Source organism: Oikopleura dioica, chromosome 2, assembly GCF_907165135.1.
Source record: "Oikopleura dioica chromosome 2, OKI2018_I68_1.0, whole genome shotgun sequence".
Lineage (NCBI taxonomy): Eukaryota > Metazoa > Chordata > Appendicularia > Copelata > Oikopleuridae > Oikopleura > Oikopleura dioica.
In genome coordinates this window covers 11,465,857-11,491,843 of record NC_137292.1, presented here as the reverse complement: position 1 = coordinate 11,491,843, position 25,987 = coordinate 11,465,857, and the positions used below count along the sequence as shown (strand labels likewise).

Genomic DNA, 25,987 nt, shown 5'->3' with positions numbered 1-25,987 from the left:
AGTCGATTCAGAATGCTTCGTAGAATATCATCATTACACAAGCTCGGCGCACGGCCCGTTAGCACAACTGTTGGCAATCAAAATTTGTTCAAAAACTTTCAAGAAGCTCTCAAACAGGAATCTCGCAAAGAAGGCATTGATGAAGAGCTTGCCAAGCTCCAGAAACAGGTCAAAGAAGACCAGAAAAAGTTTGCTGAGTCAGAAAGATACAAGAAACTTAAAAAGTAGGCACATTCTCGAGCTTCCGTAAATAAGGTTAATTCAGAGAGACAGCAAGCGGTGTTGAATCATTAGGTGACAAAGCGGAAGAATTTGCAAAGAAAATGGAAGACTCAAAATATGGAGAGGTACCATTATCAAATTATAATATTTTTAAATGTGATTTCAGACGCTCAAAAAAGCATCCTCTTCAGTTGGAAATATTGGCGAAACATTTACGAAAACCTTCGAAAATATCAAAAATATCGAGTTCACAGAAAAACAATCCCCAGAAGAACGTATGGAGGTTTTCACAGATGCTTATGTATCACCAAATTACACGCCAGTACCTATCAGAATGAGAAAAGAAGGTAGGCCATCTCGGTATTCATATTTTCATAATTTTTTAAGTAAAATATCGTGACGTCAGCTTCGATGCAGATACAGAGGCAGAGGGCGTCACTGTTCATAAGGACTGGAGCTTATACGAAAGATACAAGGAGTCCGCCATGGGCCAGCGTATGGAAGATCTTGGAACTAGAATTAATGCCTCTGAAAACGCAATGGTTCGAGGCTTCGCTATTCTCGGGCAGAGGACTGGTGGAATGATGAGAAAACTTACATCGAACAGCTATAATGACACGATCAAGTAAGTTTGTGAAATCAACTTGAGAACTCACTCTGAATTCAGGGCTATTCGACAAGTGGACAAGAAATTCGACCAAGAAGCCTTCGTGCACTTTTTGGAAACCGAAATGATCCCAATCATTCTCGAAGCAAAAGCTATCAACGACGTGGACGTAATTGAAGATTGGTGCTTTGATGCTCCAGCTCAGCGATTTGCGATCAAGCATCGAGAGCAAGCAAAGAACAAAATCACTTATTATGAAAAAACGATCAACCTTCAAAAGCTCGAGATTTTGGATGGAACCGTTCATGATAACATGCCTGCCTTCCAGATCTCCTTCGAGACGAACACGCTGATGGCGTACACGGACAAGGATGGAAATGTTATTGAGCAAGAAGGCTACCCAAAGGTGACTTTGTCTCTAGATAAACCGTTGTCGAGTTTGTGTTTTTAGCCCGATGAAGTTTATAAATCGTACCACGTTTGGTCAGTCTGTAGAGATCCAATGGAGCCCGAGCCGTCCGCTGCCTGGAGAGTGCTAGAATGTGAAACTATGGACCAGAAACTGGCCTTTTGATTCGATAATTATTTAATTAAATTATTCTCCGATTCCCTCACTGAATCTATAAAACCGATTCTTTGAAATATTTCGTTTAAAGAATGAGCCGTACAACGCTGAACTCAGAGGGATCAAGCATTCCAGTTTTATCCGAAGAGGCACAAGCCGCTCTAGCAGAATTCTATCAAGTGAGTTTGTGCTTCATTAAAGCTTATATTTTCGCGTAGCTTACAGGAGCAACAGGAATCGGCTCAAGTTGATGGCGACGGGATAAAGCTTATTTCTTGTGGAAGCAATCAAAATCAAAACTTTCTTCCAATCCAACCAGAGGATGAGAAGGCTGTTTCTGAAGCATTAAAAGTCTATGAAATGCTTCCTAACGGACTAAAAGTCGCGAGCGTGGCGGTTCCGAAGATTTATGCAGGTCTGAAAGCTTCAAAAAGTTACGGAGAACTCCACTGTTTTGATATCTACAATTCTGATACTGGTCAGTACCGTCCTCCAAAAATTTATATTGATTGAATATTAAGATATCTCGATTCCGTTTCACTCGTGGCCTGTTGTGTCTCCCAGTGAGTTCGATCAATCTCTGAAGCAGAAGTTTGATGTTCTGTTTTCTAAACTTCTACTTCAATCAGATGAGAATGCAAAGCAACTGTACGTCACTGTAAACTTTCTCCTTGCTGAAAACGGCCAAGCTGTTATTCAAGCTACCAATGCCGAGCTTGAGCTACTTGAATCTGTTTTTACCGATGAAACTTGGTCAATCGAAAACAAATCTGATGCTGAAGCACAATGGAAGGTTGCCGTTATTCGAAGAAAATAGCTCTGTTTACCTATTTTTATACTAAAGATTATATTTTTTATCCTTCTTGACAATTGAATTTTTAGATTAAAAATGTCAAGAAATAGAGAAGACTCGGAATGCTCGGATATTGTTTTGTCGGAAGAGGCTTCAGCTGCTTTGATGGAATTTCTTAGAGTAAGTTTAATCGATTTTGTGTTGAGCTTATGTATTTGTAGGAACAAGAAATTCGTCAAAACGAAGAAGAAGCCCTCATTAACACTGGAAATGCAGAAAAGGCACTGGAAGTCGAGCATCAAGAAGATTGGAACTTGAGTCAATTCTGGTACGATGAGCCAACGTGCGAGGCGCTGGAGAAAATTATTCTAAGCATCTACGAGCCTGGAATGAAAATTGGATGTATCTCCTCGCCTACTTGTTTCAAGCATTTACTAAAATGTAAAAACTTCGAAAGTCAATCTGAGTAGGATAACTTCTTTTGATGAAAGAGAAAATTTGTTGTCTAACGGAGGCAGGACTGAATCTCTATCTATCTAAGAAGTTATCCTACTCTGTCTATTTGTTTGAGTTTGATGAAAGATTTGCAGTGTTTGATAACTTTAACTTCTGGGATTATAAATCCCCCTTGAAACTCCCCGAATCGCTAAAGAGATCGTTCGACATTCTCATTATTGACCCCCCTTTTCTATCTGAGGAGTGTTTCATGAAGACCTCTCTAGCGACTCGTTTTCTGCAAAAAGAAATGGGAGGTAAGCTCGTCTTCATGACCGGTTCGATCATGGAAGAACTTGCAGTGCAGGTTTTTAAAGATTTGAAAAGGCAAAAGTTTGAACCGAAGCATAAGAATAATCTTTCCAATGATTTTATGCTCCTCGCGAATTTTTCTGCTGATAGTGCTTTGGAGTGACTAGTGGAGACTAACAGTTGCTTTGAATAAATGATCGATTTTGAATGGAGAAAAGGCTTTATTGGTTGTAGTATTCTTTGGCAGCAGGAGGCAAACTTTTGAAACAGTAATTTGCGTAACATTCCACAATTTTCAGCAGCTGTTTTCGGGACTTCAATTAAAAATGAGAAAATTGTTTAGGGCTTATGTTACCTTATCAGATAATCCTTCTCCAGTGATGGCAAGAGTTCTGATAGAAGCCATGAGCAATTCAAGAGCGTCAGAGTCATCAATGGCAAGCGGTGGGCCGAGCTTTGGCAAAGCGTAGACAAGCAAATTCCCTAAAAAGTTATATGTTAACCATTCTTATTAGAAAAGTTTCACCTTCATCAGGACCGAATTCCTCATCGTCAATAATCTCAATCAGACTTATTTTGATCGGCTTCGTAAGAACAACGAAAGATGAACCGTCAGATGTTTTCAGAGTTGTATAAATCTCGATGAGAAATCTTATAAGCGAAAGATATCTCAATCTGCAGTCTTCCTAAAATCACTTTAGTCTAGTCAACTAAAATCTATGTCCAATACCTTGATTAGATGACGGTCTTTGTGTTTCTTTTGGAGAGTGACGAGCAGGTTTTGTCGGAACATTGGCTTCGCAGTTATCATGTCTCTGCAAATAATGACCAGCCGAGAAACATTCTTTTCGTTATCAATCGCTTTTTTCACAATGAGGTCTGCGATTTTCGGCAAGTCCTCGTCTTCCGTTCCCAGCTTATTCAAAACTAAATAAAATAGTTGTGAACCTTCATTTATTCACCTACCTTGGGTAAAAGACGTCAAGTCCTTCTCGTTGTTCTCTTGAACTTTCACTTTAGCAGGTGCTTTCTTTAGAATCGATTTGATTGGCTTCGGTGTGACAGTAGTAGTGACCATGATGTCCGGGACCGAGGATCGTCGATGAGGCTGAACATAGATTTCATGCCCTCCTTTTATTGACGATCTTCGAACTCGAGTTTCTCTTTCGTCATCATCTTCATCGTCAATTGAGGATTCACATGAAGGTTCGTTAACTTTTTCCCGGGACTTTATCACAACTGTTCGCCGTACTCCTTTAGATTCAGCAAGTTTTTGAATTGATCCTTATTCATGTTCATCGCTGATTTACAGTTAATATCTTTTGGGACTAGAATGAACACGTTCCTGAAACTTTGGATTTTATGGCCACTCTTTCTTCTTTGATTCCTTGAACCGCTGCTAGAGAATGTCTTCTTCTGTTGCCCGAATCTTGCTTTGGAAAAAATTTCAAATCTGGCAAGCTTTCTCGTCTATCTGATGGCGGGGCCATGTGCTTTAAGCTGTTTCTGCGCTTATCATCCGAGACAGATCTCGTTAAGGGTTGATTCCCTCCATGAAAGTTCTTGTTATGACTTCCGTGCTGCATCTTCGCATTAATAAAATGCTCTTGGGCTTCTTTTTGACTCATTTTTTGATTGGGAAAAGAGTGAGCTGATTGCTGTGGTTGTTGAGGGACCATCAGACATGGGCCGTAGCCAGGGATCATAACAGTCGGAAACGGACTAGATCATAACCATTCGATACTTTGAAAGAAACTTACCTGTCTCCTGCGCTTTGACCTTTAGGAATTGGGATAATTTGTGGCGGTTTAGGCATTTCTTGAGTCTGCTGAACAGGCGGGCTCATCATATACGGCGACTTCCCACCCATTGCCATGAGTGGATTTAAAAGAGGATTCAGCAAAAATGGATTTATTGCCGTCTGAGCAAGTGGGTTCAACCCAGGCGCAAGTGGGTTCGGCATAGCTTGCATTCCGAGGGGGTTGGGCATCCCAACGCCCATTGTACTCAACAAGTTCAAGTTCATCATCATTTGTTCTCTTCAATAGTTTTATTTGACCCTGACAGATCGCTAGAGATACCTGAGCACATTGACCATTTGAGCCGTCTCATCATTTCCTTGTTCAGTATCAGGATTAGAATACGAGTCTATAAAATTCTCTAACTCCACGAGCGAGTCTTTTCTCTTCGCCTTCCGCTCGGCCATTCCGCTCATTTTTCGACCACTCGCTCATAAAAATAAGAAGCGCTCCGCAAGTCTCGCCGCACTCAAGATGCAGGGATGAAGAAAAAAAATCTCAGAAGACTAGGCCCTCAGTCAGAAGTCTATTATTTCTGGCGGGAGAGCGGCGCGGCCTCGGGAAATGTCGCTGCTGATACTGCCAAATCGTGACAACTCCTCACGCCCTCGGAATTTGGTTCTAGAGTTCAAATTTAATTGCAAGTAAACGTCGGTTTAGCTGATGTTTACTAGAAAAATCATGGTGCTTGTTGATCAAAATTCAATGCCGCGTCAAAGCTTTTCTAAACTAACTGATCTCAGATCTTTCTCTTCCTCTTGGACTTACTCTCAAGTTTGCCTGACTAGGTTTAAACAATGGAGAAGGCCAACAGTGAAGAGCTGACACAGACAAATTGAAGCTCTTGGACAAAGGCGCTTTTCCTGCACGTAACATTTAGATTCTTCTGCTTATTATCTTACTGCCCATTAAAATTATAAACACACCAGTCTGATAAAATTTCGCAACTACAAATTGTAGTTCTTGAATTTTGTTGATTTCTAGAGTCTCCATGGTTGACAGTGATTTTTATTTATCGCCCATTTTAGTAAAATTGACATGGAAGAATACAATGACATAGAAAAGAGACTTTATGAAATAGAGAACGGCGAGGCTCCCACACCTGTCCTCTTCATAACCGCGCGGTAATCTTACATTTTTCTTTTAAATTCATATCCAATATCAAGCACGAAAAATGGAAGACCATGCACAGGTTTTTGGATACTTACGGGGGGCAAGTTGGTGCAGATGAAGCAATACCACAGCTACAGATGCTTCGAGGATCGAGACGAAACGGAAACCGGAATTCTGATATGCTGCGCTAACAAAAATAACAGAAGATGTAAAGGTGCCACCATCATTTACACGAGGAATGAAAATATCTATGAGAAAACTACTAATAAAAATGTCACAAGAGTAAAATTCGTAAAAGAGAATAATGACCGATTAAAAGTCGGAAACTACTTCAGGAAAAGGTTCTTATTCAAAAAAAAAACAAAAAAAACTTCTTTCAAATAAAAATAATGAAAACCTAATAAAAGACATGTGATAGAGACGCCACACATTTGTCAAGGGGAATCCTTATCCGATGGCTTCACGTCTTTCATCCGATCACGAATTCTTAACGCTGAGGAAGGTCCGGTTTCACTTGCACGAGAATTGCGCTGCATTCAAAGCTGTCCTAGACTTTCGAAAATCAAGGTGTCGATAGCTGTATTGAAGAAAGCAGTCAAGATTCAACATAAGCAATTTTTTGCGATGTATCCAGAATCAAGAGACCACTACTTCAGTAAGAGTAAAAATGTTTAGATGAAAACTTATTTTAATTAAGAAAACAACGTACAAAAACCAATTGTAATCGACCTGACCGAACATGACCTACCTCCAACAGAAGTGATTGTCGTCGACGAAGAAGATGAAGTTCAAGTTCCAAAAACTCCAAGACCATTGTCCAGAAGAAAAACGACGTACGTTTATTCTACTCCTGTTCAAAACTCATCAAAGAAAGAAAATTACGTTTACAAAACTCCAATTCAAAGCTCGCCACCGAAATCGACTTTTGTCACGCCTACAAATACACCAAAAACAACACCAAAAAGAACTCCAAGAAGAACGCCTTCAGAGCCTTCTCGCCGAAGCGCCCGTATTCAAGGACTGCCTCCACTGACTCCATGCTTGAAGAAACGATTCAAGACTAAAGATTACGAGGCGCCTGAAGAAATAGTTGGCAATGAAGATGCTGTGGATTTGCCCGAGACGCACGATATACCTCCTCCAGTAACACCAGTCAAAAGAACTCGCTTTCAACATCAAGAAGACTTGTCTGAGGACGAAGCGCCATTTTCGTTCAACCCGGATACTCCGAATTTCACACCTTCCTCAGCAAGAATCTCTTCAAATTCACATGAAAATATTCAACAGGAGCCTCTCGGCGACCGTCAGTTGCTTTCGCAAAAGAAAAATTGTAATGAGACGGCTAAAGATTTTTCGCAAGAAGATCAGACTCCCTTAACACCGCTAGAAGCTCCAACCTCTGAACAAGCTTCTCCAATGGATGATTCCCAAGTTTCGCCAACGTTAGATCTCACAGATCCAGATATTGATGAGCTTGAAGAATTCATCAATGGAACTCTGCCTTCAAAATTTGAAAAATCAACCGATCTCGACATATCGAGGGAGATTCCCATGCCCTGCGACATTTCACAAGAGAATATCATTCCAGATGAGCATCTGAAAAATGAACAGTTTCAACAAGGATCACTTCCAAATTTTGGCGACTCTGGCTTTCCAACTGTATTAACAAAACGAAGAGGAATAACAAGGAAACATAATCTGTCACTTGAAAACGAAGAAGGATGCAGCTCACGTGGCAGTTCAACTGGCCTTCGAGGCTTAATTGAAGAAGGTTCTCCATTATCACCTCGTGTCAGCTTCAAAACTGAAACTGCCGAAGAGAAGCCTGACAAATTCGAACCGCCCGATGAAACTTTAGTGAAACTCAAGCGTCGAAAAAAACCCTTAATTATTTCACCAAAGCGAGTAACAAGAAAAGAAGAAGATCAGGTTTTGAAACCAGCAAGTGATAAAAAACCAATTATACTGAAAAGGAGGAACAAAAAAGACCAATCTTCTGGTCGTATTACTCCGAGCGGCATTTCACCCAAAAATCATTCATCATCAAACTCCCAAATGTAAGAAATTCTTTAGCTAACTTCCATAAAAACACGTTTAGTGAACCTTCAGCGACGCCGACAAAGGATATCATCAAAAGTGTGTTCTTGAAAAACGCGTTCAAAGTACCGACCTTCGAATTCATGGAACAAATCAGAACTCCGAAGAAACCAAGCACAAACAACATTCATTTGTATAAAAATTTTACCCAAGGACTTGGAGAAATGATCAAAAAGATTGAAATCTTTCGACGGGAAAATCAGCTTCCGAATTCAATAATGGGTGTTCCATCGATTCAAGATGCTGCAGCTATTTTATGTCTTCTAAACGGTACGAAATTGCGTCTGCAATTTATTTGACATGTTTTAGATTTACGAAGCATCATTCAATCCTGAACGAGTTGCCAAAATCCTGATGCCTATTTTTGATTTTGAAGTTGTTATTTTTGTAATAAATATGATCAATATTTAGAATGAATGGCTTTTTATTGCAATGAATAAATGAAAAAATTGAAGAAAGAATTTTATGAACATGTTTGAATCTACTCTTTAGCCTTTTTCTTGCTTTTTCGCATCATGGTCCTTTCGCGCATCATTGTGAGTGAGTCGCCTTGAGTTTCTTCTTCAGCGGGTGTAGTTGCATTTTCCGAGTTGTTGATTTCAAGTAGCAGCTCATTTGTGTCTTGTCGCTCGATTGTTGCTTTGAACTTTGTAGTTATCGTTTAAAAACCCACTGTTTTACCTGTTGCTTGGAGTTTTTGCGCAAGATCTTCCATGTCATCACCCTCGTTCGCTAAATAATCATTGTCACCCCTGTCTAAAGGATAATTTACCTTGGTTGGCAAAGTTCAATCCTCCCTGGGATTTCCTTGCCTGGGTCATTGTTCTCTCCAATCTGAGTGTATCCAGTCGATTTTCAAGCCCAGTTGATTGACTTTTTCTTGTATTGATCATCATTGTCTTCTCCCGATCCATTGCAAGAAGCGCTTTCTCAACCTCTGCAGCTTTTCTCTCTTGCTGCTTCTCCTTGAGTTGGCTCTTTCTCTCAAGAATCTTTTGCATTTGCGACTTTCTGCTTTCAACGATGGTCGATTGCCTCTTGAGCATATTTTGCTGGAATTGTTCGAGCATAGCCTTTTCTTCTTCAGGAGTGATATTCGTTTGAATGATCGTGTGTTGGCGTGTCAAGATGTTTTCCGTCGCTCGATCGTCTTTGCGTTTTTGTGATATTTTTTGGTCGATGAGTATTCCTGCTGCAGCTCCTGAATGTGGAATTGAAAATCTATTTTACTGACTGAAAATTTACCTGAGCATCTCTTTTTAGCTTGATTTATCCACGCTTGCGCCAGAGCGGGTCCGTCTTCCTTCGTCATTGGGGGGTAAAACATGACTGAAGTGATGTTGGGCGACCAGAACTCGTTTTTCGCCCGCTTAAGAAGCTTGATCACTTCCTTGAGTACCGGGTCCTCAAGGTCTTCAAGCATTGACTCGAAATTCTTCAATTCAAGAGCTTGCCGTGTTGTCAACTCAGAGCTTAGATATATTGTCGCTTCTTCATATGCGTCCAGCGACTCAGAGGTTTTGGAAATGTTTTTTTCTTTGTTAAACTTAACGAAGCGGAGAATCATGGCCTTTGTAAGCAAGGTCTTCTGCTCGACTTGTTTCGATGGGATCATGTGTTCAGGAAGTGGCTCGTCGAGGTGAATATTGTAGTACTCGAGTCGACGCTTGAAATAAGAACTGCTGCCACCAGAGAGCTTTTTCTCAAGTTTTTTTAGATCCATTGCCTCAGCGTCAGCAAGGGCATCTTTGTTGTCTGTAGCAGTGACTATGAGTGTGTGAAGGGCGCTTATTTCACTGGAGTGTAAACTCGTCATCGCTAAAATCATGTAGTATTATGATCGTATGAAAAAGGTCTACCTGTCAGAACTTGGTCAAATAATGTATCTTCAGTGAAACTGTCTACATCGGAAATATTGTTTTCAATTTCATTTTTGTCAAAAAAGCTCTCGATTTCCTGTTGAATCTGTTCTTCTTTCGCCTTTTCCGTCATCGTCTGACGCTTTCGTTTCATTGCGGCGAGTTTTTCTTTTTGGCGTTCTTGCTGTCTTTTTCGCTCGTCATTTACGCGTTTTTCTGTATTCGCTGTAGCCATGGTCATTTCTCGTACAAAAGCTCCGATTTCCTCGGTCTTATTTTCTTTTTCGATTTGTTTTCTCTCTTTCCTGATCATTGCAATTTTTAATTGACGAGCTTTCTCTGCTTTTTGACGGTCAGCTTGCTGATCCGCCGCTGCAAGGATTCCTTGGAGTTCACGATCGTAATTTTTACTCAAGTCATCCAAAACGTTCTTTCTCTTCTTAGCGCTTTCTTGCTTCTCTGCTTCTGTTTTCAAGTCTTCTTTCTTGGCCTTCATGGAGAGTTCGGCGATTCGCTTATGATTTTTGATCGCTGCGTCGATGTCATCAGAAGATGCGATTTCGTCAATGAGTTTTTCCTGAAATAGGTTAATAACTTTTCGGTTCAGAAACATTCGATCGAAAAATATATTTTACTCTGCGATTCCAGATGTAGATAGAGTATGAGTTATAGTTTTAAAAATTAGAATGCAGATTTTGAGGTCAAATATTCGCACTCAAACTAAATACCTTTATGACAAACAATTTTCTAACATTAGCAAGGCGCTATAAACCAATTTTTATATGCGCATTAACAGTTTCTTTCAATGGGAGCATTCAAAATATACCTGTTCTTTTTTATCTAATTCATCCCAGACAGCATCAGAAATTTCTTCCTTGATTGCGTTTCGTGAAGCCTGTCGTTTGACAGCCCTATATTTGCTAGCCAACTCACGCTCAACTTCTTCGTCGCTTCCGACGCAAAACGCGACATTGCGAACGGACTTCATCTTCACATCTTCCAATAAGTCTTCAAAGTCACCTCTTGAGTCCCTATTCAGAGCTTCATAAGATACTTTCTTCTGTTCTTCAGCAAGGAGACGAATGAGTTCAACATCTGGTTCTTCATTTGTCAGAGCAATCAAAGCAAGACGGATGTCTATTGCCTTTTCGACATCGTTCGTAGCATCAAGTTTTGACAAGAGCTCGATTCTATCAGAGCCAAGTGACTTGTATTTCTTGCATTCGATTCTGGCGTAAACAAATGCCAGCTCCTCTTTCTGCATGTTTTCTAAAAGAGCAGCCAGCTGATCTTCTTTAGATGCATTTTGGTCAACTGGCTCTTCCGATTTCTGGATTCGGCCAGCTTTTAGCGCCGCAAGTCGAGCTTTTGCGAGTTCTTTTTGTCTCTGCTTTTCTGCTGCGGCCCCGGCAGCAGATTTGTCGTCTGTAGATCTAATCCAGATTGCCGTATCTTCGATTTCCCCGTTTGCCAATTGTTTCTTCTGCATGCGTAGTTTTAAAGAAGCCATCTGTCTCATCTTTTCCTGTGACATTTTGCCATCAGAGGATTCCAGGAAAGCCATGATTGCCAGTTTTTCTTTGTCTGCATCAAGCTCGACCTTTTGAAGATCAGATAACGATCGTTTCAGAGTTGTGAGTTTTTCGATTTCTTCCTCTGCTTCAGCCTGCTTTTTGGCATCAGTTTCTGCCGCTTTCTTTGCTTTCAGAGCAGCAATTTTTGCATCCAAAGCTTGATTAGATTTCGCTTTCTCAGATTCTTTGTATTTTCTGTATGCTTCTTCGTTTCCGTTGAAGTCTTCCATTAGTTTCTTTGATGAAAAGCCAACAGATTCTTTTTCATTCTGGCGTTGGAGCCTCTTCATCTCGAGAATTTTCATTTGGCGGTCTTTCTCGCTCATCCGTTGCCACTCTTGCTGGCCAACACTTTTGAGCAGGGCAGCTGCGATAATGTCGTCTCTCTTTTTGTCGACAACTTCATCGTGTTCAGCGTCGACTTCTGCTCTCGCTACGGAGGTTTTTCCAGAAATGAGTTTCCAGATTTCCTCAGACGTTCCAGCTTCAATCTCGGTATTGAGCCGCTTTTCTAGCTCCAAAGCTGTTGCTTTTGAGTGAACTTTCCATTCGCTTTCGCGGAAGTTGTCAAATTCTTCCAAAAGCTCCGCGAGAATAGCGGCGCAAATGTCTGATGAGTTCATTTCACTTGCGCCGAGCTTTATTGCGAGGTGCATTTTGTTAGCGTACACCAGTGCCAAGCCCTTCTGAATCAAAGAGTTATTGTCGATCTTTGCGGAAGCATGTGTAGGATCAATTTTAGCTCGTTCTTCATTCGTTTTGATAATCTCTTGGGCTCGATCAGCTTCCGGCATGAGCATGCAAAAATCCCGCAGCTCTTCTTGAAAGGAATCGTTGAGAATCTTAGTGACAATGGCTTTCGCGTTTTGAAGCATTCGCAGAATCACATTATCTCCAAACGAGAGCCAAGCTGAAGAATTGCTGTCTTTCGGTGCACTTTGATCTTTGAGGACTTTTCTTGACTCCTTTTGCGCGAGGACAAGACGAGCAAGTTGAATGTATCGCTGACGATCCTGCTTGATTTCTTTGCCATCTAGAATTGCTCTTTGACGGGATCGTACAGAAAGCTGTGAAGTATGGATGGCCTCGATAAATTCTGAGATAAGATCGAGGCGTTCTTTCTCGTTTTTCTGCCATAGAGTTTCTTCGTTTGATGGATTCTGTTTGTTTTCATGAAGAATGTGGAATGCAATTTCCATTTGCTCATATTGATAAAGAACGAAGTACAAATCAAAAGTATCACTGAGATCTGACTCTGGAATAATCTCCTCGTCCTTGATTACTGTTGTTGATGTCAAGACACTGTCATATGATCTCGCAAGATTCGGTCCAAAGGCTTTTTCTGGAGGGGAAGAGTAGGCAAAACCCCGGGATTTCATATATTTAGCCATTGCCTTCCGCTCATAGAATGTCGCTTCAAGTTCTTTTTTCATCTTATCAACTTCAACTCTTGCTTCAGAAACTGGCCTAAGTCCCTGTTGAGGATCGCCACGAGCGATGACCATCAATGCTCGGTCTCTCATGCTGCTATATTTTTCAACAATATGTTTACGAAGAGATCGATTTTCTGGAGATTTTTCGAAGAGCTCAGTGAAATCAAGGAGGAGAGCACCGAGCATAAATCGCAAATTTTTTTCTTTGATGACTTTTTCGACTGATTCTGGTGATTCAAGATTTCGGTAGAAATATCGACCAAGTAAAACTTGGAATTTCTCCAGCGAGAAATCGTCATCGATGACAGTTTTTAGTGCAATTACTTCTCGGAGAGATCGTTTAACAAATCGATCATCCTTGCCTTCTTCAAATTGATGAAAGATCTGGTATTCTCTGGATCTAAGCCAAAAATTTGGATAGTTTCTGAACTCCTGTGCTCCTAATTTGACCTTTTCGTCGTCATAAACGAACTGAGCTTCTTGAAGGGCTAACGAGTAGACATTGATGAGCTCAAGATTCTTCGCGAAGAAAGGATGAAGCTTATCCCAACCCTTGAAGGATGTGTACTTCTCGATACTGCCAATTTTTTGCTCGTCTTTTGGTCTACTGACTAGTTTGAGGGATTCGATAGTAGGTCCTTGGAGAGGAATCTGATCAATAGCAGATGTTTCAGCACCGTCAATCGCGATCGCAACTTGCAAAAGATTCAAGGTAGCAGCAAAAAGCACGCCCTCGTCATTTTCATCCAGAGTCTTGACGATTTCCGCCTGAGATGCAACTTGTTTCTTGTATTCATCTCCAAATTGAGAAACTATCCTTATTTTTTCATCAAGAACTTGAACCAGAATCGGTTTTTCTTTTTTCAGAACTCTAGCAGCCAAAAGAGCATTAAATTTTGTTCTTTGCTCTTCTCTTAGCGCTTTAATTGCGGCTTCATCACCTTCTAACTGCTTCAGTTTCATGGTAAAGTCGTCACCGTAGATTTCCTTCTGAAGTTTTTTCTGCTCGAGTTTCGCCAGGGCAATAAGTTTTTGTCGCTCTTGTTCAGATAGTTTCTTCCATTCGGCAGCGTCCATTTCATCCTTGACCCAGTCGGCACAAAATTGTTCAACTTTCTCGGGTGGGAGTTCTTCTGCGGACAATTCTTGGATTTCATCTAACTTCTCAACTTTTGGTCTCCTCGCCGCAGCTAATGCTGCTGCCAGTCTAGTATCGAAATTCTTGCGTTGCTCTTCTTGGAGCTTTTTCGTGGCTTCCTCGTCACCTTCAAGCAATTTCATGGCTTTCAGGTAATCATCTCCATAGATTTCTTTTTGAAGCTTTTTTTGCTCTAATTTTGCAATGGCGATGAGTCGTTGTCGTTCTTGCTCCGACAACTGCTTCCATTCAGTCTCGTTCATTTGCTGCTTTACCCAGTCCGCAGAAAATTGCTCAAGTTTTTCATCGTCGACGATTTTTTCTTGGACTTCAAGGAGAGATTCTGGCTCAGGGGATTCCGGTCGATTTTTAACCGCTAAAAGAGCCGCGGCAAGACGAGCATCAAAAGCGTTTCGTTGATCGTCGCGGAGTTTCTTCATCGCATTTTCATCGCCCTCGAGTGACTCCATTGCTTTCAGATAATCGTCGGCGTACATTTCTTTCTGAAGCTTTTTCTGTTCGAGCTTCGCTATGGCAATGAGTCGCTGTCGCTCTTGTTCTGAAAGTTTCTTCCACTCGGCTTCACTCATTTGTTGTTGAACCCAATCAGCAGAAAATTCCTCCATCTTCTCTTCATCAACGATCTTGTCTTCGACATCAAGAAGAGAGCGAGGTTCTTTTTCTGGCAATTCAGGACGTTTCTTTGCGGCAAGTAAAGCAGCTGCCAGTCGAGCATTGAAGGCTTTTCTCTGCTCATCTCGTAGCTTTTTCATGGCGTTTTCGTCTCCTTCGATTTCTTTAAGGCGTCTTATGGTTAGGTTTTTTTCTCTAAGCGTCTAAGCGTAAGGACGCGACAGCAAAAATATTGAAAATTTTATGATTTCCAGCGGAAAAGAAAAAAACCTTTCCTAAGCCACTCATCGCCGTAGAATTCTTTTTGGGCTTTTTTGGCTTCAAGTTTTGCGAGTGCAATCATCCTTTGTCGCTCCTGCTCAGAAAGTTTATTCCACTCATCTTCACCCATTTGTTTGAGCAACCAATCTGCTGAAAATTTCTCAAGATCTTTTTCCGAAATATCTGCATCTTCAACTTCTTCAAGCTTCTTAGGCTTTTTCATTTTTAACTTTGCCGCCAGTTTTTCCTCAAAGAGTCGCCGTTGTTCTTCCATGAGTCTTCGTCGAGCGTCTTCGTCGTCGCCAAGCTGTTTGAGCCGCATCTTGAAATCATCGCCAAACATTTCTTTCATGAGTTTCAATCGAGCTACGCGGTGTTTTGTCATGATTCGATTTCGCTCCCGCTCGTTGAGTTTTCGCCACTCTTCCTTGATTTCAAGTTCAATTATCAGTTCTCAAGAATACAAAATTACTTTCTTGGTAAGTTAATAGCGGTTATAACTTATTTTATCGAACTTTTCCTCATCAAGTTGTCGCTTTACCCAGTCGACATCATACTCTTCCTCAACTTTGTTTTCCAGCTCCTCTTCTATCAACTCCTCCACCTCTTTTTGAAGCTCCTCCTCAGTTTTATCTCCTTTTCTGAGTAATCTTGCTTTCAAAAGTCGATCGAATTCTTCTTTTTGTCTCCTCTTAGCCTCGTCAATTGCTTCTTGATCACGGAGAGAAGCCAGGTACCTCAACCAGTCATCTCCATACATTTCTCGTCTTAGTTTACGCTGCTCTAATTTTGCCAGAGCAATAAGTCGCTGCCTCTCCTGCTCTGAAAGTTTTCTCCATTCTTCTTCATCCATTTGCCGTTTTACCCAGTCAACACAATAATCTTCTTCGATTTTAGCGAGATTTTCGTCCCCTTCATCGAACCATTCGACTGGGACGTCAAATATGATGTCGTCGTCGACATCGTCGCCTTCATTTTCGTTTTTCTTCTTGTTGAGAAGTCTCAAAGCGAGCATTCTTTCCATTTTTCGACGTTGTTCTTAAAGAGTTCCTTTCATTTTTTTTGACAATTTATGTTACCTTCGAGTAATCTTCGCCGTGCTTCTTCATCATCACCAAGTTCTCTCAAACGCCTTTGCCAATCTTCACCGTACATTTCTCGCCTAAGCATTCTTTCAAGAAGTTTTGCCTCCATCAGAAGTCTCTGGCGCTCTTTCTCACTAAGCTTTCTCCATTCTTCTTCAGACATTTGTCGACGGATCCAGTCCAGATCATAGACGGGTTCTGGCTCCACCTGTTTCTTGGGAATGGCTGTGAAGCTGGAGCCGTCTCCTCCGTCGTCGAAAATGACAGCGATTGCACCATATTTCTTGTAGATTTCTTTCAGCCGTTTGTTTTCATATTCGATTTCTAACTGAAGATTTTCCATCTGAGCTTCCGCTTGGGCCTTTCCCTTTGCTTGCGCTCTTTTGATCTCATCATCTTCAAGTTGGAGCTTGATTTTTTTCGCGTCTGAAAGAAGTGTTGGTTTTGTCCGCTTCTGACCCGATTTTCCCGGAATAGTGCAGAGATGAACTCGCAAATCATTCCAAGAAAGTGGAGCACTCTTGCCCTGGACTCGATTTGCCAGAAACATTTCCCACTCATCAGGAGAAAAACTGTCGCCATGCGCCAACTGGCAAAGTGTCGTAGCCTCAATAGGTGAAATTTCCCGATCGCTATAACGAGACAGACTTTGATAATCCCAGTAAATCGACTGTTCCATACAATGCCTTCTATCCAGTTCTTCTAGAGCGGCTTTGAAATGTTCCTTTGTCAGCTTTTTATTCGGAAAAGTAGCGATGACTGCTTCTGCCTGTGCATTATTTGATGATTCTCTGTAAATCTTCTGATAAGCTCTCAGTAGGTCATTTGCTGTCAAGTACTTTTTTGACCCTGTGTCGTAGTCCTCAAAAACTACCATTTTGATATTTTTAGTTTCTTTCTTGAGGACAATTGAAAGAAAAAAAGTAGAGAAGACGATTTCAATTGTATTTTTGTTGAAAAGCAAATAGTGCAACCAAGCAACGGGACTAAACATTTCTACCAATTACTTTCCAATTATCAAACGAAAGACTTTGAAGACGCTATATTTGACTATGCATGTTTATTTTTTCAAGAGAAAAAGTTTTTTTTATTTGCAACCTTTATTTTTATTTATTGAAGTTTGTTCAACGGTTTCATTTGATAAACTCTATTTGGCGTACTTTGAAGAAGTCTCTCTCCACATGATCTGCAGATGATGTATCGATGCTCCTTACAGATTGCACTGTTACAATTGTCACAAAATACTCTGCATCTTGTTCTTTTAGGCATGCATTCAGCACAACGCCGCTTCGATCTTCGTAAATGAACAGTTATCGGCGCAGACATTGACGGAGGTACGTCGATTATCTAAATTTGTGTTGTTATAAAACTGGTTATCAGAAAAATGCTTTGAAGGTCGTACCTGAGTTGGTGTTTCAATTCTTGTTATGAAAACTTCCTCTCTTTTTTCTTGGCGGACCCTTGGTTGAGGCTTTGGAAGGTTGAATCGAGTCGGTTTTCTTCGCTCTCTTTCTGAACGTCTGGCAGTTTTTGAAGCACTGGCATCAGTGCTTGGCTGCTCTTCGGTATCACTTTCGTCAAATACGGCTGTTACCCCAGCAAATTCGTTGTCATCATCATCATCTTCTTCTCCCATTGCAATTTCTTCTATGTCGTCAATTCGTGGTCTCTTTGGATCATTCTCGTCCTCATCCGACTCTTCGTCATCCATTTCCGTGATTTCAATATCATTTCCTTGGTATCCGTAATCATCAACAGGTTCGAATTTGGGCACAAAGTCGAGTTTTTCTAGCCTTGCTTTTGAAACCTGAATGTCGGCATCTGTCTGGCAGGACGTGTGACACGTTTCTGGAGGCTCTTGTATCTTTGGGAAGACGAGGAACTGGTTGAACTCGGCGCAGATCTGGCTGATCTCAAAGTAGCCATCTTTAGTCAAATTGTACGTTGCTTCTTTGTCATTTTTAGAGATTTGGATGCTGTAAAAATTTGAATTTCTGAATTTCTTTCGAATCAAGTTTTACCTCATTGAAACGTTGAACATATTAAAATCTTCAACACGCGATCTGAAAGACTTCTGTATGATAAGTTTCTTCAATAAATTCTCCATTTTTCAATATCTCGCGTATATCTCTGATAAAATTAACCGATTTGCTCGCTTGTGTCACTTTTTGGGCCAAGCGACGGCAGAAAAGTTAACCCACGTCAGATCGATTGGGCCAATAAGAGACAAACTGGAGTCCGAAGTCGTTTAACTATCACGTACGAACTCGGCTATTTCGTGCCTCAGTTTATCGTTAGTCTGGTAGACATTCATTAAATTGAGGTTTTCCAGAGAATTTATTTTTACGCTTTGTCAGCTTTTGTTCGAGCCAAATTGACTGTAAGTTGAATGGCAAAGGAGACGAATGAAAGTTGTATAGGTACAGTAGAAAGCTTACTCAACAGTCTGTCAGTTGAGGGACTCGTTGGATGAAGAAGGAACCAAGTTGTTTTGGCAATTGGGGCAATGAGAACGGCCTCTGTGTATGTGCAGCGGCGCTAGCGTATGACAAGTACGATTTGAAAGAACCGTCGGGGCCGGCATCAATGATCCGTAGCCATTTTCGCAAGCTCGGGAGGACTTTCTCGCGCGACAGGACTTACTGTGCGTTTGAAGATCCTTGGTTCTACTAAATGGGATATCGTCAGAGCCAGTTTCGTGCAGGCCCAAGTGATGACGCGCCGAAGAAGGTCGCTTATTTGGCTCGTCGTTGGGCGTCAGACTGAATAGTTTACGTTGTCCTCGTTGTTTTCGACGAAAATCGGGATTCGATAAAATGATTCCCCGTTGCTCAAAAAGCGTGCGTTCGAATAGAACATGAAATTTTTGGCATGAATAAGCTTGGCTCGTTCTTAGTAATCACAGACGTACCTTCTATTGTCATTAACAGACGAGAAAATAGACGGATCTGAGTGGCTTTGGCGCACATCAAAGTTCTTAACTCTTCGTGAATGCTTGATGAGGATTAGAGATTAATCTTTTTATTCTTGCTAAGGCATGCTTGGATGGCTAGACTCATTTCAAATCCTTTAACAAAAGTGAAGTCGTGCCAGTTGTAATTGAGCACTTGCGCTGAGCCCTGGCGATCATTTGGTCTTCATACTTTTCCCAGAGTGACCATCGAAAGCCGAAACAAAAGAAGAGCGTTTTTCCGACAGCGCGGATCTAAGAATTGATTACTGAATTAATTTCTTGTTTTACCGAGGACCGGCGCATCTTTGTACTCGCAACATTGTACAAAAATGGGTTCATGCATTCTGAAAGACGCAAACAGACGTAACACAGCAAGTTCATCCAGTAATCAACATGGTATCCATCTTTCTTCCCATGCTCGGTTGTCTTTTGACCGGATCGAAAGTGAATCACTAGGAAAGCTACACAAAACTCTTTTCGAAGAAATATTTCGACCCGTTCCAGAAAATAAAGAATATTTGGCAGATATCCGATAAAGAAAGAAATGACAACTAAGGCGAGTTGAACAACTGCTTGACGATTCTTTCGCCAGTTTTTGGATCTCCTCGAGCTCTGTATCAGTTGTTTGCCAATGAAGCAGGAGGATAAGACCAGGACCAGAAAGGGCAGGTAATAGAAAATTGGATAAGTTGCCATTTGATAGGTCCTCATCATCTTTAAAGTCTAGCAAAAAGCTCTTTCAAAACGAATTCTTATTTATAGAACTTACATCGGCGCCAGGAATATCCAATAACGAGCACTGAGGCCAGCACTCGCCAGACGTTTCCGTCTTCACGCCGAGATAATTTGAAGAAATGTAGATTCCGCAAGTGAGGGAAATCGTCCATAATGTCATGAGATAAATAATCACCCAGCGACGGTCCACTGCAGACAGTCGATGAGGCTACCGAAAGGGATCAAATTTAAGCCCTTGTGAATTTAAAATATAAACATAGTGTTTGAGCCCGTGACAAGCAAACAGATACGTAGCGGAAAACAGCGAATGAAGCAATGTGGATCGAAGTAGTGAATGAGGTAGATTCTTCAATCGCCCAATAGACATTGCAAAGCGGGTGCGGCCACCTAAAAAGAGGTTGAAAACGAGGTCAAAGGAAATTGTTATCGCAGAATGGAGTAGTCGAGTCGCGAAATTATATCATGCTGCTTTGAAAATACAGTATTTTTAAACTGTACCGGTATGGATTGAAGCCGAAGGTGCGAATGTAGATTCCGACCGGGGATACCAGGGCAGAGAGCAGGTCGGACATGGCTAGTGAGAAGATAAAGCAGTTTGCTTTGTTTTGCATTCTGTCGCCGAAGGTGATCGCCATCAGTGTGATGATATTGCCAACTACTGAGAAGAGCAGCATCACTTAATTAATTATAAGCATCGTTACGGCAAGAAACTATTGCTTGGAACGTCCTGTTTTCCGAATCAGCTCGTTGAAAAGTTTCTTGTTCAATAATTCATGACGTTGAAGAACGATTAGATAATTATGCAAAATCAAATAAGCGGTCACCACGAGTTTGCTTTTATGTTGAGAACTTATTCCCTTGGCGATTTTAAGCAACTTAAACTTGGCTCGGAGACAGAGGGAAACTCCTTTCTGTAGTTTTTATCAATAACTTACGTAGGAGGATGACAGTGGCGATGTAGAGGACCGACTCGTCCACCGGAACACTCATTTGGCTTTCGTAAACGGTAACATTGTAACAATGCTTTGGTAGACCCATTCCCATTGCTCATTTTTTCTAAGTCAAAGTTAATATCTCTCTTCCCATTTGCCCGAGCTCGGAGCATTCAGTGATTTCGGATGAATGGGAAAGTGGTTCACCAAGGTGATTGAGTGAATATATTTAATAATGGCGACGTATATATTCGAGAGGGGCAACCTTGAATACCTCTAAAGCTAGCACATCTCTTGACGGTTTGACTTGAATGCGATGAAATTAAAAGAGTTCAGGTCTAGAGGTCTTATTTGGCTACTGAAAAATTCATAATTAGCAAGGTCTAACGAGTGTCAATAGGATTAAGATTAACAATTCTCCAATTACCGAATTCATCCCCTCCGGATAAGCAGATAACTCTCTCGACTTGTTTTTTTCTAAAGCTAAAAAACCTAACGGTTATTAACTTCTAAACTGTTTTCGAAAAAATCGTTGAAAAAAGTGAGTTGGTCTCGGTCTGTGACGAAATTCGGAGCGCTTCTTCGATTTCAATAATTATTGAATTAAATTTATTATATACGAAGGGCCATTGTACTGATGCTCACTGGCTTTTATACTGTGCGCTTGAGTGATAAACGTCCAGAGGAGATTGATTTAAAGTACGCTTTCATGTCTCAAGACAATGGCTCAACCTTGCTCTTCTTGACACAAGTTTACGTCATGTGCAATTTTGGAAGTCTACTATTGATCAGACTCACCATTTTTTAAATTTAATAAGTTTCTCTCCCATTTCGCTCTCTTATGTTTATCTTTTTCTCAATGTGATCAAAAGTCGAAGCATTAATTTCCAAGGTGCTTGAAAAAGCGTCAGACAATGCTCCTTTTCATCAAATTCATTAAAAGAAACGGCGAGTAATACGCAAATTTACAGTTGATGTGAAGTCGAATTTAATGCACCGACCTTGCATCATCGCTAATTATTAGATGTGAATGGAAATATGTCGATACGAATGTTCAATAGTCGCGACTGGAAAGTTTTTATTCTCGGGCAAATCTTGTGCTCGAAGTAAAAGCCATTCCTTTGCTCGGTACAGCTTCCCGCGGCGCAACATTGCGGATACTCGTTTTGATAGTATATCTTCGGTATGGTAATATTGTTGTATCTCTCATTGAGTGTCTCTATCATTCCCAGAACGCCATGTCATGCCTCTTGAGTTTTGTATTTTGAATCGTCAATTTCTTGACCTTCGTTTCAGACAATATTTTTGCGACCTAAAAATATCTTGTTTATTTTCTTGGTAAGAGTAATGAAAAGACCTATAACGAAGAAAAGCTTCTAATGAGGTTAATCACGAGTCACGTGATACGTCATCCGACGACGTTCTCCTTTATTTTTAATATAATTTTCTTGGGTTAAAAACTAGCCCGTGACTAAGTGAAACGTTCTCGAAGCGAGAAATAATTGACCTTTTTATTACAAAAATCCAGCACGAAAAAGTTCAAACACATATGCTAATTGCACGAACATTCAGGCTAAATTAATTCTTGCAGTCTTTTTTGGCATTCAAATTTGGATATGTTCTCCCGAGGAATTATATCTCGCGAGAGAAGATAAACCCTAGTCGATCGGAGAATCTATTTCGAGATAATTTTATAATAACATATGCAATTTGTAGAAATATAGACATTTGCTCATTTAGAACGCACCGTCAATTAAATCATGGAAGAATCGAAATCAAGGAAGAGTACTTCGAAAAGACTCCCTTTTTATCAAATTACCTTTATAAAAGTTTAGCGCTCAAAGTTTCTCATAGCATAATTTCTCATCACTTCGACAAGCTCTGAAAAAAAGCGCGAGATTATTTGGAAATAATTGTTGCCGCGGTGGAGTGTTTGCAAATGATTTTCAGATTTGCGTCACGAAACGAGACCCCAACTCAGGAAACTCAACGTCTACTCCTCTCTCAGTGCACAAAAATTCATACTCTCATTGTTTAAATATTAATTTCTTTTTACACACACTTTTTATCATTGAGAATATAAATGCCTCGGCCTAGCTATAGAAAATTACCAAATTTCAAGAGATCCAAGAGTCGATTTCTTCGTTGTTCTCTTATTTCTATTCCAGTCTATTCTCAACTTTTGGCAATAGTAAAAAAGAGGCAATGAACAAAATGTAGAGTGGACAATGTAAAGTTATTTAACGAGCTTTCCTTTGTCTGTGTTTGATCTGAAGAGCCCCCTATCAGTGATAAGTAAACTCTGCTCCTGACGAGGTAGTCAGAACTATGTGCTTTCCACTGAGTGGCATCTTTGCATAATTTGCCAAGTTTCAACCAGGCTCGCCTGAACTGAGCGACGTCACGCCACCTGACGGCCTCACACGCTTATCCTTTCTTTTTACACAGCCATTATAAGGAGCAAGGATCATTTAACCTAAATTGTCACGCCAAAGAAATTCTTTTTCAATGACATTGAATCAATGTGACATTCTGAATGTCGTTTGCAATTAAAAAGAACATTAACTTTATGCCATAAATTATGGACCATAATTTATGGTCCATAAAGATAGTGGCTTAACTTGTCAGTTATCTTCAATAATTCTTCGAAAAAAAGGTATATTTTGAGATAAGGCAGATATAAAAATACAATAAATAGACAGTAAATTAAGTATTATTATGGATCGCTTTCTTGTGCCAAACTTTCGTCTGAAGGAGCATCCACATGAAAAGTGAACATTGGCACATTACTGATATCGGCTCCATCCACAGTCGTATCTGAATCTGGACGCTGGACATGGAATGTTGGTGCGCAAAATGACACAGTAGTATCCGAATACGTTGAATCCGTGCAACTCGGGTAGGGATGAATCTTTGCATCGCCGTCCATCGCGGAATCATCGCTGTCAGTTTCATTTTCGACGGCGGTTGTTTGGGCAAGTCGCTCTTCTGCTACTCTCTCCATCAAGTCCTTGACAGGTGGATAGGTATCGAGGATCTTTGAGAAATCCCTGTGCTTCAGAGAATAGCAGTACGTTGTGTCTCGAGCTATTACTGTGGCGGTTCGTTTTGTGTCGGGGATGAGGAGAGATATTTCCCCGAAGAAATCTCCATCCCTTAGTGCTAGAAACATCGTTGATCGCATTGAAATCATAGAAGAATACCTAAAGATTTTCTTTTCCTTTTCTTTTCGTTCCCTAGAATGATCAAACACGTCCCACTTTGGATGAAAAACATCTTGTTTCCAGTCGTTCCCTGGCGAATGATCTTGTCATCCTTGAGATACATTTCTAGCCGCATAAGATTCATCACTTCGTCAATGAAATAGACGGGGCATTTTTCGAAGAATGGTACTTTCTTGACCAGATCTTTTCTGTTATGGCGAACGAGAGCTTTCCGTAAAATTGGGTTTAGAGTTGCCAGAACTTTTTCTTCGTCGAACATTTTTCCTAACAATTTTATTTTTTTTTTTGGTTCACAGTTGACTTAATCTACCTTGATAACGTTGTTCGTAGTAGTCAAGCAGTCTTTGGCGGGTGTAAGATGGTAGTTTTTTGTATTCCATGTACTCAGTAACCGCGGTGAGCTTTTCCATGTAAAGTCGTTTCGAAGCGTCCATCATCTGCATCATTGACGATGCGACGCCAATAAAGACGGCTTTCAAGAGATCTCCGATGAAAATTGAGCTGGGATTGGTTTAGGAAAGAGTTATAAAATAGAAAAGATCTTACAAGAACATCATCCAAAGATCATCAATGCACTGAGGCGCCATAGTTCCGTATCCGATGCAAAACATGTGGCTCAGCGATCGAAAAGTCGACTTGAAATACTGAGTCATCCAAGGGACTGTATCTTTGTGTAGACCACTTGCGACAGACCAACTCATAAAGTATGGATACGCTGGGTTGAGCGTCGGGATAAGGAATTGCAAACATCCTGAAAAGTGAATCCACATCCAAAGGAAGAAAACAAATGCGACGATTTTACTGACTCCCTTGACGCTCTCGATGTTGATCCACGAACTATTGACATCTGTAAAGTTTCGGATAAGCTTCGTCAGTCGGAAAAGTCTTTAGAAAGCTCAAAAATTTGCTCGCGAAATGGGGTACTAGGCTATAAATTAAGGGTTTCGACAGGGTAAGTGAAGCTATTTATCCCCGACGACTATTCTTCGACTAAAGTTATTCAAGCCGTTCCTTAGCAATCCAGCGACTTTTGTCAATCGGATGATTTTGAAGTATCGAATGATATCTAATGATGCTTGATTCTGCTCCGTGATTGATATTTCTGTTCTGAGAAGTCGCTCGGAAGATTCATAAATGTTCGTTTGTGTCATAACTTCAGCAACCTGTAAAACGATTAACATTGCTACAATCATTTTCTTATGTGTTACCCGGTCAAAAGGCACTGTAGCTAGAATATCGAACCAAAACCAACCACGGAGGTATTTTCTTCGTATCTTTTTCACTATGCACGTTTAAAGTTAGCCACAACCTTTTCTTACCATTCAAAACAGCGGTGTCAGCTTCAATGTATCCAGTTCGAAAGTTTGCCAGAATATCGAGTGTGAACCAAATATCTGACACGAACATGATAAGGAACGATCTGTATGGATAGTTTTTATCTGGTCGAATCATCAGATAGAGGCTTAAATGAATATTGAAACGCATATCTGTTAAATGCAACCTTTACCTGTCAAATTTGGGATACGCCATAATAATCGGAACGAAAACCAGATTAAGGATGAGTATTATCATCGTTATCGCGTCGAATATAAGGCGGAAGTTTGAATAAGGATGGATTACAAACGGCGAGTCTCTGAAATCAACGATGGTCGACCGAATTTCGAGTAGAACTTACATAATTCGTTCCAGCTCCCGCTGTCGCATATTATCTGAGCCTATTCTGGATTGATGAACTTTACTGACGCCAATGAGGGACATGATCGTTTTTCGCGCATACAACGATACTCTTGACTCGCGTCGGCCTCTCGACCTCCAATTTCCGTTTTCTGTACTTTCATCGTCGCTATCACTGTAACTCCCCTGAGAGAAATTGTCCAGGGTGAACTCAGCTGTTAGCATTTCTCTAAAATTTAAATTCACTTTAAAACAAGGGGTTTCAATATAATTTATATTGAAAAATGTTACCTTTGCTTTTTTGATAATCGATCTGTTGTGTTGAATTTTGAATTTCTTGTAAAAACACCCATTTTTTGTGTGTTTCTACCGGAGACAGTGCGCAACTAATGAAATACAGAAGTTTTTCATGCCCAACACAACTGTTCTAGAGACAACATAGAAAATTCTTGGAATTTCAGCTATCGAGAATGAAATATGAATGCATGTAGGAAATATTCCGTAAAGCAACATCTTAACAAAATTTAAGGTCATAATACTTTG

At 40.6% G+C, this 25,987-nt stretch overlaps 9 protein-coding genes across 9 annotated transcripts; 3 read left to right on the top strand and 6 right to left on the bottom strand.

Annotated features, from left to right (window-relative positions):
- The first annotated feature begins 12 nt into the window (after window positions 1-12).
- On the top strand, window positions 13-2,214 carry LOC145698926 (mitochondrial import inner membrane translocase subunit TIM44-like). Its single transcript, XM_081776166.1, has 8 exons — window positions 13-224; window positions 266-347; window positions 389-569; window positions 610-847; window positions 890-1,235; window positions 1,281-1,573; window positions 1,613-1,872; window positions 1,916-2,214. The coding sequence occupies exons 1-6, from the start codon at window positions 13-15 to the stop codon at window positions 1,401-1,403; spliced, it is 1,182 nt and encodes a 393-aa protein (XP_081632292.1). The 3' UTR covers window positions 1,404-1,573; window positions 1,613-1,872; window positions 1,916-2,214.
- Window positions 2,215-2,283: 69 nt separating this feature from the next.
- LOC145698272 (protein-lysine N-methyltransferase DDB_G0272708-like) lies at window positions 2,284-2,657 on the top strand. Its single transcript, XM_081775473.1, has 2 exons — window positions 2,284-2,367; window positions 2,409-2,657. Exons 1-2 carry the CDS (start codon window positions 2,284-2,286, stop codon window positions 2,655-2,657), a joined length of 333 nt encoding a protein of 110 aa, XP_081631599.1.
- A 478-nt stretch (window positions 2,658-3,135) lies between these two features.
- Window positions 3,136-4,214, bottom strand: LOC145698927 (CBP80/20-dependent translation initiation factor-like). Its single transcript, XM_081776167.1, has 5 exons — window positions 3,901-4,214; window positions 3,665-3,861; window positions 3,461-3,620; window positions 3,290-3,417; window positions 3,136-3,248 (listed from the first exon to the last, which is right to left on the bottom strand). Exons 1-5 carry the CDS (start codon window positions 4,010-4,012, stop codon window positions 3,156-3,158), a joined length of 690 nt encoding a protein of 229 aa, XP_081632293.1. The 5' UTR covers window positions 4,013-4,214; the 3' UTR covers window positions 3,136-3,155.
- Window positions 4,215-4,262: 48 nt separating this feature from the next.
- LOC145698271 (uncharacterized) lies at window positions 4,263-5,348 on the bottom strand. The gene is made up of 3 exons (XM_081775472.1): window positions 5,016-5,348; window positions 4,695-4,973; window positions 4,263-4,656 (listed from the first exon to the last, which is right to left on the bottom strand). The coding sequence occupies exons 1-3, from the start codon at window positions 5,147-5,149 to the stop codon at window positions 4,263-4,265; spliced, it is 807 nt and encodes a 268-aa protein (XP_081631598.1). The 5' UTR covers window positions 5,150-5,348.
- A 602-nt stretch (window positions 5,349-5,950) lies between these two features.
- Window positions 5,951-8,278, top strand: LOC145698270 (uncharacterized). Its single transcript, XM_081775471.1, has 4 exons — window positions 5,951-6,501; window positions 6,544-7,903; window positions 7,945-8,213; window positions 8,253-8,278. Exons 1-4 carry the CDS (start codon window positions 6,471-6,473, stop codon window positions 8,276-8,278), a joined length of 1,686 nt encoding a protein of 561 aa, XP_081631597.1. The 5' UTR covers window positions 5,951-6,470.
- An 88-nt stretch (window positions 8,279-8,366) lies between these two features.
- Window positions 8,367-16,818, bottom strand: LOC145698268 (uncharacterized). The gene is made up of 9 exons (XM_081775470.1): window positions 15,921-16,818; window positions 15,343-15,879; window positions 14,851-15,294; window positions 10,629-14,773; window positions 9,803-10,379; window positions 9,189-9,761; window positions 8,716-9,144; window positions 8,625-8,675; window positions 8,367-8,582 (listed from the first exon to the last, which is right to left on the bottom strand). The coding sequence occupies exons 1-9, from the start codon at window positions 16,801-16,803 to the stop codon at window positions 8,425-8,427; spliced, it is 7,797 nt and encodes a 2,598-aa protein (XP_081631596.1). The 5' UTR covers window positions 16,804-16,818; the 3' UTR covers window positions 8,367-8,424.
- Window positions 16,819-17,025: 207 nt separating this feature from the next.
- LOC145696367 (uncharacterized) lies at window positions 17,026-18,110 on the bottom strand. The gene is made up of 3 exons (XM_081773389.1): window positions 17,948-18,110; window positions 17,329-17,902; window positions 17,026-17,273 (listed from the first exon to the last, which is right to left on the bottom strand). Exons 1-3 carry the CDS (start codon window positions 18,031-18,033, stop codon window positions 17,037-17,039), a joined length of 897 nt encoding a protein of 298 aa, XP_081629515.1. The 5' UTR covers window positions 18,034-18,110; the 3' UTR covers window positions 17,026-17,036.
- An 871-nt stretch (window positions 18,111-18,981) lies between these two features.
- LOC145698267 (growth hormone secretagogue receptor type 1-like) lies at window positions 18,982-20,681 on the bottom strand. Its single transcript, XM_081775469.1, has 6 exons — window positions 20,550-20,681; window positions 20,113-20,290; window positions 19,899-20,001; window positions 19,649-19,822; window positions 19,168-19,602; window positions 18,982-19,131 (listed from the first exon to the last, which is right to left on the bottom strand). The coding sequence occupies exons 1-6, from the start codon at window positions 20,656-20,658 to the stop codon at window positions 18,982-18,984; spliced, it is 1,149 nt and encodes a 382-aa protein (XP_081631595.1). The 5' UTR covers window positions 20,659-20,681.
- A 2,538-nt stretch (window positions 20,682-23,219) lies between these two features.
- On the bottom strand, window positions 23,220-25,818 carry LOC145698266 (potassium/sodium hyperpolarization-activated cyclic nucleotide-gated channel 4-like). Its single transcript, XM_081775468.1, has 10 exons — window positions 25,736-25,818; window positions 25,446-25,673; window positions 25,278-25,403; window positions 25,090-25,232; window positions 24,979-25,052; window positions 24,788-24,933; window positions 24,317-24,655; window positions 24,081-24,271; window positions 23,750-24,034; window positions 23,220-23,708 (listed from the first exon to the last, which is right to left on the bottom strand). Exons 1-10 carry the CDS (start codon window positions 25,795-25,797, stop codon window positions 23,263-23,265), a joined length of 2,040 nt encoding a protein of 679 aa, XP_081631594.1. The 5' UTR covers window positions 25,798-25,818; the 3' UTR covers window positions 23,220-23,262.
- Window positions 25,819-25,987: the final 169 nt, after the last annotated feature.

What these genes read in the sequence shown, in the direction of transcription:
- LOC145698926 (XM_081776166.1), top strand. Translation starts at nt 13, where the DNA reads ATGCTTCGTAGAATATCATCATTACACAAGCTCGGCGCACGGCCCGTT. An exon ending in AGATACAAGAAACTTAAAAA is followed by an intron (nt 225 to 265) that starts GTAGGCACATTC and finishes AGGTTAATTCAG; the next exon opens with AGAGACAGCAAGCGGTGTTG. An exon ending in AAGACTCAAAATATGGAGAG is followed by an intron (nt 348 to 388) that starts GTACCATTATCA and finishes ATGTGATTTCAG; the next exon opens with ACGCTCAAAAAAGCATCCTC.
- LOC145698272 (XM_081775473.1), top strand. Translation starts at nt 2,284, where the DNA reads ATGTCAAGAAATAGAGAAGACTCGGAATGCTCGGATATTGTTTTGTCG. An exon ending in CTTTGATGGAATTTCTTAGA is followed by an intron (nt 2,368 to 2,408) that starts GTAAGTTTAATC and finishes ATGTATTTGTAG; the next exon opens with GAACAAGAAATTCGTCAAAA.
- LOC145698927 (XM_081776167.1), bottom strand. Translation starts at nt 4,012, where the DNA reads ATGGTCACTACTACTGTCACACCGAAGCCAATCAAATCGATTCTAAAG. An exon ending in AAGACCGTCATCTAATCAAG is followed by an intron (nt 3,621 to 3,664) that starts GTATTGGACATA and finishes AAGTGATTTTAG; the next exon opens with GAAGACTGCAGATTGAGATA. An exon ending in GGAATTCGGTCCTGATGAAG is followed by an intron (nt 3,418 to 3,460) that starts GTGAAACTTTTC and finishes ATAACTTTTTAG; the next exon opens with GGAATTTGCTTGTCTACGCT.
- LOC145698271 (XM_081775472.1), bottom strand. Translation starts at nt 5,149, where the DNA reads ATGAGCGGAATGGCCGAGCGGAAGGCGAAGAGAAAAGACTCGCTCGTG. An exon ending in CAAATGGTCAATGTGCTCAG is followed by an intron (nt 4,974 to 5,015) that starts GTATCTCTAGCG and finishes AAACTATTGAAG; the next exon opens with AGAACAAATGATGATGAACT. An exon ending in GGTCAAAGCGCAGGAGACAG is followed by an intron (nt 4,657 to 4,694) that starts GTAAGTTTCTTT and finishes GTTATGATCTAG; the next exon opens with TCCGTTTCCGACTGTTATGA.
- LOC145698270 (XM_081775471.1), top strand. Translation starts at nt 6,471, where the DNA reads ATGTATCCAGAATCAAGAGACCACTACTTCA. An exon ending in ATCAAGAGACCACTACTTCA is followed by an intron (nt 6,502 to 6,543) that starts GTAAGAGTAAAA and finishes ATTTTAATTAAG; the next exon opens with AAAACAACGTACAAAAACCA. An exon ending in TCATCATCAAACTCCCAAAT is followed by an intron (nt 7,904 to 7,944) that starts GTAAGAAATTCT and finishes AAACACGTTTAG; the next exon opens with TGAACCTTCAGCGACGCCGA.
- LOC145698268 (XM_081775470.1), bottom strand. Translation starts at nt 16,803, where the DNA reads ATGGTAGTTTTTGAGGACTACGACACAGGGTCAAAAAAGTACTTGACA. An exon ending in GGAAAAGTTCGATAAAATAA is followed by an intron (nt 15,295 to 15,342) that starts GTTATAACCGCT and finishes TGTATTCTTGAG; the next exon opens with AACTGATAATTGAACTTGAA. An exon ending in AATTAGATAAAAAAGAACAG is followed by an intron (nt 10,380 to 10,628) that starts GTATATTTTGAA and finishes AACCTATTTCAG; the next exon opens with GAAAAACTCATTGACGAAAT.
- LOC145696367 (XM_081773389.1), bottom strand. Translation starts at nt 18,033, where the DNA reads ATGGAGAATTTATTGAAGAAACTTATCATACAGAAGTCTTTCAGATCG. An exon ending in ATGTTCAACGTTTCAATGAG is followed by an intron (nt 17,903 to 17,947) that starts GTAAAACTTGAT and finishes AAATTTTTACAG; the next exon opens with CATCCAAATCTCTAAAAATG. An exon ending in GAATTGAAACACCAACTCAG is followed by an intron (nt 17,274 to 17,328) that starts GTACGACCTTCA and finishes ACACAAATTTAG; the next exon opens with ATAATCGACGTACCTCCGTC.
- LOC145698267 (XM_081775469.1), bottom strand. Translation starts at nt 20,658, where the DNA reads ATGGGAATGGGTCTACCAAAGCATTGTTACAATGTTACCGTTTACGAA. An exon ending in TTCGGCTTCAATCCATACCG is followed by an intron (nt 20,002 to 20,112) that starts GTACAGTTTAAA and finishes ACCTCTTTTTAG; the next exon opens with GTGGCCGCACCCGCTTTGCA. An exon ending in CTGTTTTCCGCTACGTATCT is followed by an intron (nt 19,823 to 19,898) that starts GTTTGCTTGTCA and finishes CCCTTTCGGTAG; the next exon opens with CCTCATCGACTGTCTGCAGT.
- LOC145698266 (XM_081775468.1), bottom strand. Translation starts at nt 25,797, where the DNA reads ATGGGTGTTTTTACAAGAAATTCAAAATTCAACACAACAGATCGATTA. An exon ending in CGATTATCAAAAAAGCAAAG is followed by an intron (nt 25,674 to 25,735) that starts GTAACATTTTTC and finishes TTTAAATTTTAG; the next exon opens with AGAAATGCTAACAGCTGAGT. An exon ending in TGACACCGCTGTTTTGAATG is followed by an intron (nt 25,053 to 25,089) that starts GTAAGAAAAGGT and finishes AAACGTGCATAG; the next exon opens with TGAAAAAGATACGAAGAAAA.